General features: G+C 60.4%; 1 protein-coding gene across 4 annotated transcripts in view; it reads right to left on the reverse strand.

Moving 5' to 3' along the window:
* The window catches only part of TAFA5 (TAFA chemokine like family member 5), a 213,129-nt gene that overhangs the window by 82,295 nt on the left and 118,564 nt on the right, over window positions 1-12,270 (reverse strand). For all 4 annotated transcript variants that reach the window (XM_060113140.1, XM_060113142.1, XM_060113138.1 and 1 more), the window contains exon 2: window positions 5,331-5,480. In XM_060113140.1, the coding sequence (XP_059969123.1) occupies window positions 5,331-5,480 (150 nt within the window). The remainder of the gene's footprint in view (window positions 1-5,330; window positions 5,481-12,270) is intronic.

The following is a 12,270-nucleotide window of genomic DNA, read 5'->3' on the forward strand; positions in this document are numbered from 1 at the left end:
CAAATAAAACTTAACTCACAACCCTCACATTGTGCCGTTTTTTTCAGTCGACAGAGTGGATGTATGTTTTTCATTTCTCCTGGGGAATACCTAGGATTCCATTCGGAGTGGAACTGTTAGATCATAGGATGATAACTCTTGTTTAATCGAGATCATTTTTCCAAAACAGCTGCTCCCTTTTACATTCCCACCGGCAGTGTAGGAGGGTTCCGATGTTTCCACACCCTCGGGAACACTTGTTATCATCTGACTTTTTGATTCTAGCCACGCTTTGGGGTGTGAAGCAGTGTCTTATTGTGTGCTTGATTTGCATTTTCCTGCTGACTCATGGGAGCTGGCATCTGGTTATTCACGTCTATCTTCTTTGAAGAAATGTCTACTCAGATCCTTTGACAATTTTAAAATTGTGTTAATTGTCTTCTCACTTTTGAGTTGGAGGAGTTCTTTATATATTCTAGATAAAGGTCCCTTATCAGATCCACAATTTGCAAACATTTTCTCCCATTCTGTGGGCTGTCTTTTCACTTTCTTGATGGTGTCTTCTGAGGCACCGAAGGTTTTCATTTTGATGAAGTCCCATTTATCTACTTTTCTCTTGTTGCTTGTGTTTTTGGTGTCATATGTAAGAATCCTTTGCCAAATCCAAGGTCATAAAGAGTTACTCCTGTCTTCTGCTACAAGTTTCATCATTTTAGCCCTTAACATTTAGGTCTCTGATCCATGTTGAGGTTGCTGGTATATATATGGCGTGAGGCAGGGATCCAACTTCGTTCTTTTGCACGTGGAAATCCAGATGTCTCAGTGCCACTTGTTGAAAGGACTACTGCTTCCCCATTGGTCTTGGCGCCCTTGATGAAGATCAGCTGATGCGATGCAAGGGTTTATCTCTGCACCCTCAACTCCTTGCATCTACTAATGAGGTGCCTCTTCTGGGTCTTCACTTCCTCCCTGGCGGGGACCCAGGCTCATCTCAGACCATAGCAGCCATCTGCACACAGACCCTTCTCAAACAGCCATCCCTGCTCCAGCTTCCTCAGCAGAATCCCTCAAAGGCCATGTCTGGAACACGCATGTCTCATACATGGCTGGGAAGAATGTAAATGGGGGACAGGTGGTTCCCTAGGTTGGTACATCAGTTCAGAGAGGGCCTCTGAGCATCACACCTCCTCTCACTCTAAGAAGAGTGTGATGATGCCCAGCTGCTATCCAATCTGTGCACACAGCTGGTGAGAACCCAGGAGGCCTGGGGCCGTGGCTTTCCACCCAACACCCTGGGCCCTGTTTGCACCCCAGGCTCCCCTGGAAAGGAAAGGTATATTACAAGATCTGACCCTAATGTTCAGGCATGAGACCTGGATGCATTTGTTCCCTGCTCAGGAATACAAAGGCATGTTGGCTAGAAGACAGGCCAGCTCCCAGCAGGTGCCAGTGGTCAACAGCATCAGCCAGGCAGTCCTGGCAGGGACTTTGGAGAGGCTGGCAGCCCATACACAGGGAGGACCCTCTCCAGACTGGACTGTGCCAGCCTAGACTACAACCTCCTCCTCAGGGCTGCAGCGGCCCTCACAACAGGCCTGTGCGGAACTCCGCCTGCCCACCACACCCCATGGCTCCCAGGAACCCTGCCGGGCCTGGCCTAAGACTCCTGCCCTCACCCCCACCCCCCCACCATGGCTGGGGCAGTGCTGCTCCAGAAACAACCCTCTCTTCTCCCGCCCGACTGCCCGTGCCCGGCCCCTGGGCACCACGCTGCTTTCTTTACTTGGTTCTCTTCCAAGAGAGTTTCATGAGAATTCAGCTGATGGGAGGAAGAGCCTACCTTTATAAAGAAAGAGGCCACTTCAGGGAGAGTGGAGCTGCCTGTGTGTGACCTGCTGTGCACTGGGCGGGGCGTGGCTTGGGGACTGGGCCTCGGTCCTCTCAGCGGTGCTACAGGGGCTTTGGGACCACGCGCATTTCCACCGGTGGAGAGGGGCCCTCAGAGCCTTCCAGAGCAGCAGTGCCGGCGGAGGAGGCTTTTAACCGAGGTATCCACGACCAGCGGCAGCCCCGAGGGTAGGTGCCGTTCTGTATTTGTGTGTAAGGACGTGGAGCCTTGCAGGGATAGTGGGGTTTGTTTGAGAAACTCTTTCTCTGATGGTTCCATGAGTTGGAAAGACCCTAGGCAGGTTAGGGTTAGGGTCCAGGCTGGTGGGGGGGGGTTGCGGTTTACCCAGAAACACGGCCAGGAGCTCCCCTCTCACCACCAGCCCCCTCCTTTTACAAAGAGATACTTTCTTGGTGAGCTCCTATTCATTCTTTGGTACCCTGCTCAAATGCTCCCTTGAAGATGCAACTTTGTTAAGGTCCTGGACAGGAAGTGACGGCTGTACTCTGGGGTCCCCCAGCCCCTGCCTCACAGTCTGGACCCTAGCCCTCCAGCACTGCATGTTCTAGGTACTAGGTACCCTAAGAGTCAATCTCCCCTTCCAGCTCTCCTCCACCCAGGAGCAAACACCTTATTTGATCCAATGAATGAGTCAGTGGGCAAATGAATGAACGATAAGTTAATAAATAAATGAATAAACATGTGAACAGATGCAGCTGGGCTCTAGTATTTCAAGCCCACGTATTTACCAGACACGACAGGGTCAGCACAAACCATCCCAATTTAAGCCCCGTTCATACGGAATTCCAACCAACCCCATGCAGCCCAAGTTTTCTCTTTAGCAGGCACAATTCACACTTGAGGAAACATTATGTGCACAGAGCAAGAAAATAGAAACTCAAAAATTAAATTAGATGGCAGCCTGGAAATGCCCACTGTACAAAAAATGCCAGCTAACTGATTTGTGTGGCCTCCCTTGAAAACGGCCGGGTTTTAATTTGGGTCTCTGGGACCCAGCTCCTGAGGCACGGGGAGGCTCACGGGAGAGGGGAGAGAACGTGGTTTCAGATGAGCAGACCCAGATTCAATTAGTAATCAGTTCTGACCTGGCTCTCCCGAAGGCTCCCAGAGCTAATGACCAGAGGGGAGGGGAGCGGGCCGGCACCTCCCCCTCCCTCCCTCCTGTCTGGGAAGAATCCATCAATGTCAGCCGAAGGCGCTCTAGCTGCTTCTAGTTACAGGAGCTGCAGATAGAGATGCCGTGGCTTAGCCCAGCTCACTGGGGGTCAAGGAGGTCCACCGGCGACCCACTGGGCAGACAGAGTCTAGGGTCAGTGGAGCGGCCTCGGAGTAGCTAGGTCTTTCCTCTCTGTAAAGACTGTCTGTGATTGTTTCTGAGGATGGTCCCCAAAGGCAAGGATGTTAGCGCTGCGCGTAGACATCTGGCTGTTCAATCACACCCCGTCCGTGGGATGCCGATGGCTAGATGCTCTTAACAAGGACAGACAACAGCTTCTGAGAAACAAAACTGACGCCAGCACGAGTGCTTCCTTGTTCCAGATCCTCAGAAGGCACCAGCTGCCTCAGCATCCTTCCACTAGCCTCCAGCCCCCCACAAGGCACAGTCCTTTCCCACCACCTCCCAGGTGCCCCCGACATTCCCAGAGAGCCCTTCCGGGCTGGCAGCACAAGGCAGGTGGCACGTGGCCAAGGGGCCTGAGGGAAGCAAGGCGGGTTCTGGGGGCGGCTGGGTGGTCCCGGAGCCCTGTGCACCTCCAGGGTGCTTCTGGGCACCCCAGGCTCCATGGGTGAGGCTCCCGCAGCCAACTCAGCCCCAAAGGTGCACAGGACGTCAGGGCCTGGAGTGGTGAGGGCCGGGCCTACTCCCTCGGTCCAAGAGCCCAGGCCCGTCCCCAACTCCTTCCCTGTCCTGCTGGAGGCCATGTGGGGCCAGAGCTCCAGGTCCCGGGCCCCGAGCAGACTCACTGCCCCGGTCAGGTCCCCAGACAGTCTTGGACAGGCTCACTGGTGACACTGACCCGGGCCCCTGAATCAGCCCCATCCCCGAGGGGCCCTTCCTTGGGGGCCTTTCTCCCTTTGGGGGCTGCACTGGGACCCACCCGGCTTGTCAGAAAGCCTCCCCTTCGGGGATGATGTGTCCTCGCTCCTGATGCAGCCCTACCCGCACGGCTGATGAGCCTCCCAGAGTGGCCGGGAGTTCACGATGCCCCAGCCCTGTGCTCAGCACGCCTGTCACCTCTCCCGTGACCTTCGCCAGCACCGCCTGCAGCAGGCAAGGTGGTTCCCCACCACGTCCTAGGTCAGAGCAGGGGAGTCGGTGGGCCTCCTGGGCGGAGGCAACAGGTTGAACCAGGGAGCTGGGCCCCCAGAGCCCGTGCAGAGGCTGTAGGGGAGGGGAGGGACCGACCAGAAGAGCCAGGGTCCAAGTCCAGCTCTGGGTGACCCTGTGCATCCCTGCCGCCCCCACGGGATGGACCGGCTGATACCCTGGACCCTCCACCTTGACCGCGGTGACCGCGTCTCCTCCAGCCACCCCACACCCCTGCATGGGGCCATCGACCCCAAGGAGCCTGGACCAACACAGGCAGCTGCCAGCCAGGCCCACGGGAGCCCCCAGGCCGCCCAGAAAAGGGGTGTCCCCCCTGCTCTAGTCCTGGGGCTGGGTAGGGCTCCGGCCCAGCTCCAACGCCGCCTCCCCCACTCGACCGCTGGCCCCGCCCCAGACCCCTGCTGGGCCCCGCTGCGTCCAGCCTTGGGATGCCCAGGTCCCCTGCAGAGCACCCGCGGTGTCTCCTGCACCAGGGGACGCGCCCACGTCGGTGCCCTGACGGAAGCTGCGGGGACTCCTCCCCGCTTTGTAGAGACAGCTTGTGGGTCTGTTTCTGAGGACGGTCCCCAGAGGTACCACCTCCCACACGGTGCCTGAGCATTAACTCAGAGAGAATGTTAACAAGACGTGTCTCGTCCCCCAGCCGGCTCAGACTCAGTGGTGCCACCAGCCTACCCAACAGGCGCATCGCGTCGGCTGTCCTGGGAGCCTGTGGCGGCCCTGCTGCACGTCACGAAGCCTGGGGCACCTGCCACCTGCCACCTGCCAGACCCGCAGGGTAACGAGCCCCGCTGGCACCTCAGACAGAGACCACACGGGCATCAGGGCCATCTCGCTGGTGGCACCGCCTCCACCCCCTCTGCCCGCAGCAAGCCCGACTGGCCAAGAAATACCCTCTGGCTCCCCGCCAGCCTGCACTCCACGCCCACGGCCAGCACGCAGCCCTCAGGGGCACAACCGGCACCGCCGGGGGTGGCGGCCCCGTGCAGCCCGAGGCCTTGCCCAGCGAGCAGGGCGCCTCGGCGGAATGTCCTGGGGGCTGGGGGCATCTCGTGGACCCTGGGCACGCAGCCTCCTGTGGCCCCCGACGGCCGCCCGGGCCGGGGCTCTTACCGTCCACGCAGGCAGGCCTGGCTCTGGTGGTGCCCGCGATCTGCCCCTTCCTGCACGCGCAGCGAGCCGTCTGCCGGGCGATTGTCCTCCGCGGCTGGCTGCTGTCACGGTCCAGCGTCACAATCTCACAGGTGCCGGCGGCCAGCTGACCTGCAAGAGAGGCGCAGATGGGGCTGAGTGGACGCGCCTGGAGACCAGCCGTCCCGGCACCACACCGAGTGCCCACCTGGCACCCATCTGCAGAGGGACCCAGAGGGATATCTGAACCCCCAGACGACGCTGTCAGACCCACCCTGTAAAAGCCAATGCACCGGGTCAGGCCAGCGACCTCCACGCTTGTACAGCATGGTTTTGGCAGCCTTGCCTGGACGACAGGACGTTAAATGTGCCCCATCTCAGCCATGCCTAGAAATGAAGGGCTGAGTCACAGGGGAAGGGTCACGAGTCAGGACCTGGGCTGCACAGGGCTCCGCGACAGGAGGCCAGGCTGGCCTGGAGCGGCCTCGGTCTGTGTCTGGACCGGCCCAACCTGCCGAGAAGGGACCCGTCTCGTTTGCAGGCGGCGACTCCATGGGGTTCACTGGCTTCCTCACCCCCCACCATGTGACTCCTAAATCCAGGGAGGGCACCCGCTGCTCTGAGGAGCTGAGGGGGCCAGCATCCCAGCAGAGGGACACGCCTGTCCGTAAACCAAGATGCTCTGAAGAGTAACACTGACCAGACAGGCAGTGCCGGCGCTGGACGGAGGGTGCCGACGAGGGAAGCCTGGCCGCTGGCCCCAGGGAGGCTGCAGGTCCTCCCCGGGCCTGGCTGGTGCCCCACCCCCGGTCATCCCCGAGCTGTGAGCCTAGACCTCTTGGTGACACCGGGTGGCCCCTCGGTGTGGCCACACGGCCACAGCCTCCACTGGGGCATCCACTCACTGCCTCACTTTCCTTCCCTCAGCAAACAATAAGCACCACTGTATGCCGCCCTCTGCGTTGGGCCCTGGGACCACAGTGTGAGAAAGCGGACGGTACTCTGGCCCTGAAGGTCCCTCCCAGCTCGAGGATACGGCCCCGTACAGATCCCAGCCCACCGCTATGCAGGGGGTCGGCAGGGAGAGAGGATGGGGGTACATGCTGCAGCTCCAAACAAGGGAACAACGAGGAGGTGACACCCAGGAGACGGTCCCCACATGCAGGGGAGGAGGGTGGCAGTGTCCACCCCACAGAAGAAAAGCTGGCAGCTCCCTGGGGCTCCCAGGCAGCCGTTGCTTCAGCCCTGGGTGTCCTTCTTCATACACTGCTGTCAGCCCTGGACCCCTCCTCCAGGCAGCCCCCGGGTCCTCCAGGTGGCTCACTGCACAGGACTGCCCTGCCTTTTTGTCACTGATGTCACCTCCGGGTGCCCAGCCTGGCCTGGGGCCAGGCTGGCAGGATAAAGTGCATGGAGCAGCCACCGGCTTCATCAGCCCAGAGCTGCCCAGGCCACCTTGACCCGAGGGAAGCCACGTCTGGGTGTGACCGACCCAAGAGGCAACGGGGTGTCTTCAGCGGGTACCAGACATGCCTGGTCCAGGGCCTGAAGGGAGCTGTGCACGGGGACCCCAGGCCAGCCGCCCAGAGCCCGTCATGGACGGCTCACCTGTGTGGGTCACACAGGTGCGGGAGGAAGGATGTGGGCCCCGGGGCCCTCCTCCTCGAGCTGCTGGGACCCCCCTCCCCTTGCTGAGCAGAGCCTGTTCCATGGCCAACACCCCAACGCCGCCTCCCTGAAGGCTTTGTCTGTGATTTGAACGTGCACTAACTAATTACACGCAAAATTATATCCTGCGCTAAGAACCAGGCAAAAATAAACAAACAGACTTGTAAATAAATAAGTAGATAAACAAATGCAGCAGAGGGAAGAGTGTCGTGGATAATGAGGTGCGTTTCTGGTGACAACAGTGGTTAGAGCCTCAAAGACAGACGTGATTACGGGCAACCGTGCACCTGAAGGGGTCCAGGAGCTCACGGCAAAGACGCTGAGACTTGTGGGCTGGTCCGACTCTGCGACGTGTGGTCGGGCAGCCGCGTGGGTTCTGTCTCGGCTGTTATTTTAAGCTCTGCGTGTTGCCGTGGGGCTGCTGTGGCGCTCCCAGTCCTCGCTGCCGCCCACCCTGACCCCAGACACCTTTGGCTGACGTCAGTGGCCAGCAGAGGCCTGTCTCCTCGGAACCTGAGCCCTGGTCAGTAACTAACAAAGCAACTGACCGACCAGCCATGGGAAACCCCTGACCCAGGCACATTGCGCCTCCGGAGCCTGGACCCTCGTTTGTAAGGGGGTGGCCGGGCAAGGTCCCCGCTGGGGGACTGAGAGGGCTTCTACGTCCAGTTCACCTCTCACACGGTAGCTGTCAGCCTAACGCTGCCATCCCCCCAGGTGCCACGATTCTGGACCACGCCCCATGGACCAGTGGCACTGGGGTAGGGAAGGACAAGGCCGCCAAGGGCCCCCCAATTCCTCTGCATGTGCACCCACGTGGAGATGCGGCTGACAGCAGGTGTCCTGGACAGTAGCCAGTGCCCAGGGGCTGCTGTAAAGAGGCGTCACAGACTGGGGGCCTAACCCCCAGAATTTTCACCCGTAGCCTGGTGGCTGCAAGTCTGAAATCGAAGCCTCGGCAGGGCCGGCTCTCTCAGGGTGGCCGTGGTGGAGGGGGGGACCTTCCTGCCTCTTGTGGGTCCTGGTGGCCGTTTCTCGCCTTGCAGCCACATCAGTCCCATCGTCACAGACCTCCTGGTGTCTCTCCTCTTCTCACAAGGTCACTGGGCATGTTGATTAGGGTTCACTTAATGACTTCAGCTTAAATTGACTGCAGCTGCAAAGGCGCTATTTCCAAATAAGGCCATTGTCACAGGTAACAGGGTTAGGACCTGAATGTATCTTTTGGGGACACCATCAATCTATGAAAGGAAGAAAACCAACCTCTGTCTGAGAGTGTGGAAAAGCCTACCAGGGAACAAGCCAGCACTGGGGTGCATGGGCACAGGCCACGCATGGCTCCGTGTGCCTTCAGGACACCGTGGGTCCTGGTTTATGAATTTATTACCAGCTCACAGCCTGGGCACCCAGCCCGGCCCCTCTCCATCCCTCCACACCGCGTTTCCTCGGCTGCCCTGGCCACCCCTTCTGGGGTCTCCAGCCCTCAATTCCGTGTTGGGGGTTGGCTGTCTGCAGACTCGGGTCTCCTCCCGGGCTTTCATCCCAGGGCCTTCACGTGGTCCTCGCCCTGTGCCGTGCCCATCCTTCCCGGGCTGGGCTGGGTCTCGGATGTTGTCCCCGACCCCTGGAGGACCTCACGGATAAACGCTCCCATCCCTGGCTGCCTCGCCCCCGGGCTCCACCGCGCTGTCCTCAGTTCAGGCGCCCCGCACCTCTGACAATGCTGGCAAACGGCAGTACGTGAACGGCTCCCATGGGCAGGTCCAGGGCTCCTGGAAGCAAGCAGCCCAGGTGAGGGGCAAGGGGACAGGGATAGGGTAGCAGCGTATCAGCACAGGGGCTCAGAATACAGGCTCAAGAGGTGCTCGGGGAGCTCGGAAGAGGCGGCGTCCCGAGACACCAGGTGGCTCTCCCCGCAGGTCACACAGCTGAACACGGAGTTCAGGTATGAGAGGGGTGGCCCACCCACACCGTGAGGTCGCCTGGTGTCGAGGAGAAGACTGTCCGGCCCTCCTGCCCATGCTGTCGGTTCTGCTCTGGGGGCCGACAGTGAACTTGGGCTGCGCGGTTAACATACGGGTGGTACCTTGTCGCTCACAGTACTTAGAACTTGACCACGTGCTCGGAACTCACCGGACTCGCCATGGACTCAGCGGAGCCCTCCTCCAAGGCGCTGGTCCCTCCCTGTCTGCCCACACCTGACCTGGAGCTCCCAGGCCCCCCACCCAGCGGCCGAGGAACCCACAGCACCTCATTCAACCTGCATCCCAGTGCGGGGCACAGGGCAGGGGGGAGGACAGGCAGCCAGCTGGCCCTGGGCGCCCAGAGGACCACACTGGCCACCTTAACCGGGGCTGAGGTCCTGGACACCCCCTGTGGCACTCTGGGGCTCTTCTCAAGCCAGCTCTAGGCAGGCGCCTACCCTGCACTTGGAAACCTCTCTGTTCCACTCAGATTTCTGGTTTATTGTGAAAATGTCACTGCCTCTCACTTCAGCCCCAGCAGCTTCGTGACGATGGGTATCTCAGCCACAGGGCCTGACCCATGCACCTGGCTGAAGGCCGGCCAGGACCCCCTGGGAGCCGACTGCCCCCAGGAATGACCCTCCCCAGGTCCCGCCGTGCCCGCCCTTCATCCCCTGCTCCTGAAGCTCAAGGAACGAGGGATCCCAGGGTCTGGGACAGCACTGCAGTTACAGCCGGGAGCACACGTGGGACATGGGCCTCTGAGAGGAGTGGGGAGGCCTGCAATGGGCCAGGCCAGTCCCCACACGCCTCCCGGTGGGCCCTCCTCCTCTGGGAGGGGGCAGCCAGGAAGATTCTAGAGTCTGGGCTCCCCCTTCCCTCCTTCCCTTGTCTCACCTCTGCTCTCTCTCTGTGTCACACACACAGACACGCACACCAACACACAAGACGTGGTCGGCGTTTTCTTCGGTGCGGGGGGGATTATAATTCTTATTGTCTTCCCCCAGGTATTTTTGTTACAAAGAACTTGCATTACTTTTAAAACCAGAAAGAAAAAAAAATGCTTCAAAAATAAAACAAATAAGAAATCACAATTCCTTCCCCAACAGCTGCTGCCACTGTGCACGCGGCCAACACCTGACCACGTCCTCCTCTGCAGGGGGGACACAGGCCGGGCCTCCCCACAGCTGCTCCCCCAGCCCAGCCTGGCGCCTGGACCCACAGGCCCTGCCGGGGCCCAGGGAGGAGAGTGCCCATGCGTGCACACGCGTGTGCCTGAGGGGTGATGGGCAGCTGCCGTGAAGACGGAAAGAAACAGAACTCCAGGGAGTCTTCTTAGGAGAAAGGCGGCGCCATAAGCATTTAACAAAAGCCAGATGCCGTAGAGAGACGTGTAAAAAAAGAAAGAGATGCTCACTTTCCCCCAGAGACAGACGTGCAGCTTCTCACTAGACGGCGGAGGTCAGGGTGCATGTGGGTGGTCGCACAAACCCCCAGTTCTGTGGCCCGATTCTGTCCCCTGACGCTCGAGGGAACGTCATTCCATGTTAACAGCTGGCCACACTCCCCCTGGACGCTGGCACCTCTGCCTGCAGCTGGGGGTCCCGCGGGAGAGCAGCAAACACCCCCCCCAGGAGAGGTCAGGTCCGTCACCTCTCACCCCCATCCTGGCCACCCATTAGGAGGCAGCCTTGCCCAGCTGGGCGTTCAGACGTACCGTGACCTGCAGGGCTGGGATCTGCAGGGCCCCGTCCCTGCTGCTGGGATGGGAGAGGGCGCGTGCCATTCCTGCTCGGCTGGTGGTGGCTGAGCCCGAGGAGGGGGGCCCGGCTTGGGAGAGGACCCCCAAGGGGCTCACTGCCTCGGTGCCTTAGTGATCCAGGCCGCTGAATGTGCCCCAGGACCAGGGGCCGGGGGCTCCTACCATCCACGCAGCCCCAGAGGCTAGGAGTGCAGAGCTGCCCCCAGCAACAGCACACTGGTCCCTAAGGGGCCGGACCAGACTTGGTGGGGGGGGCACACCACGCCCTCGACGCTCCCCCATCAGGGTAGGTACCACCACCGTCCCTGTTTCTACAGATTTTCCACAAGCAGCTCAGAGGTTGCTCCCATGCCCAAGAGATCCTGACTGGGGGCCTGGGGCTCGGGGAAGGGACCCTGTGGAAAGTTTCTGTGGAACACGCAGCCAGCCCTTGGGGGTCTCCCGGTCCCCGGGACCCAGCAGGCTGTGAGCGGAGGGCCACTGCATCCAGAGTACTCAAGGGCATATAGTCCCTGCTGCTACGTTTTGGCTGAGTCAAGCTTTGCCAAGTTTCATTTATTCCCTGAGCTGGACCAGGCAGGATGGCCGGATAGCAGCACCTCAGCATCCTCAGCACGGTCCCCAAACCAGGGCAGCCACCAGCCAGACCCCAAGCCCAGTCACTGGAAGGGCTGAGGGGGTCCAAACTCCTGCTCAGGCGTCATTTCTCAGTGAAGAGAACGGTCTGTAACCTGGGTGTAGGTTTCAGGAGGGCGCGGTCCAGGGCCCCGGCTCCAGATGGATGGGATGCCAAAGGACGGCTCTGGGCACCGGTGCCCCGTGGCCTCCCGGGTGGGAAGAGGCCCTGGGGCGACTCAGCTGGGCCTGGCCCTCAGGCAGCCCCCGCCCCATTACCGGGAAGGCACCACGGCCATTTAATCCAGTCTGCTGACTTCAATCTGGGAGGATGTCTGACATAATAAAGGTTCAGAAGCCTGTGACAGACACTCAGAGAGGATGGCATTTAGCAATCACGAGTGTCAGCCCTGTGCCTGGATGAGAACAAAACCTGGGCAGCCGAGGAGGCCAGCAGGGCCTGAGACCGGCACGGGGCCTGGAGCTGACCACAGGCTGGGTCACCACCAGGCACACGCGTGACCAGGAAGACGTGGGCCCGGGCAGGTCCCCAACAGGAGGGAAAGACCCATATGAGAAGGTGGCTCTGCCCTCGGGGAGGGTCCAGGCCATGTAGGTGGGGGCATGGAGACCCACACGGGGACCAGGAGGTGGGAGCCACAAGGCCTGTGGAGCTTGTGGTGGGAGGAGCCGGGGGCCCTGGCTCGTCTCTGGCTGGGCCTGGGGCACCGCACCGCATGTGTAACCAGGGGACCTGCACTCTGGTCGGAAGGGCTGCAGGCATCTGTCTCCCACGGAATGGGGCGTCTGGCAAGTCTGGGGGTGCATTTAGCATCTGCACGTGCCCCATGGCCAGCGTGGGTCAGGGCCTTGCCGTGAGTGTCCTGGGCCTCACAGGGCCCTTTGGGAGACG

This window comes from Mesoplodon densirostris, chromosome 11 (genome assembly GCF_025265405.1).
Source record: "Mesoplodon densirostris isolate mMesDen1 chromosome 11, mMesDen1 primary haplotype, whole genome shotgun sequence".
Lineage (NCBI taxonomy): Eukaryota > Metazoa > Chordata > Mammalia > Artiodactyla > Ziphiidae > Mesoplodon > Mesoplodon densirostris.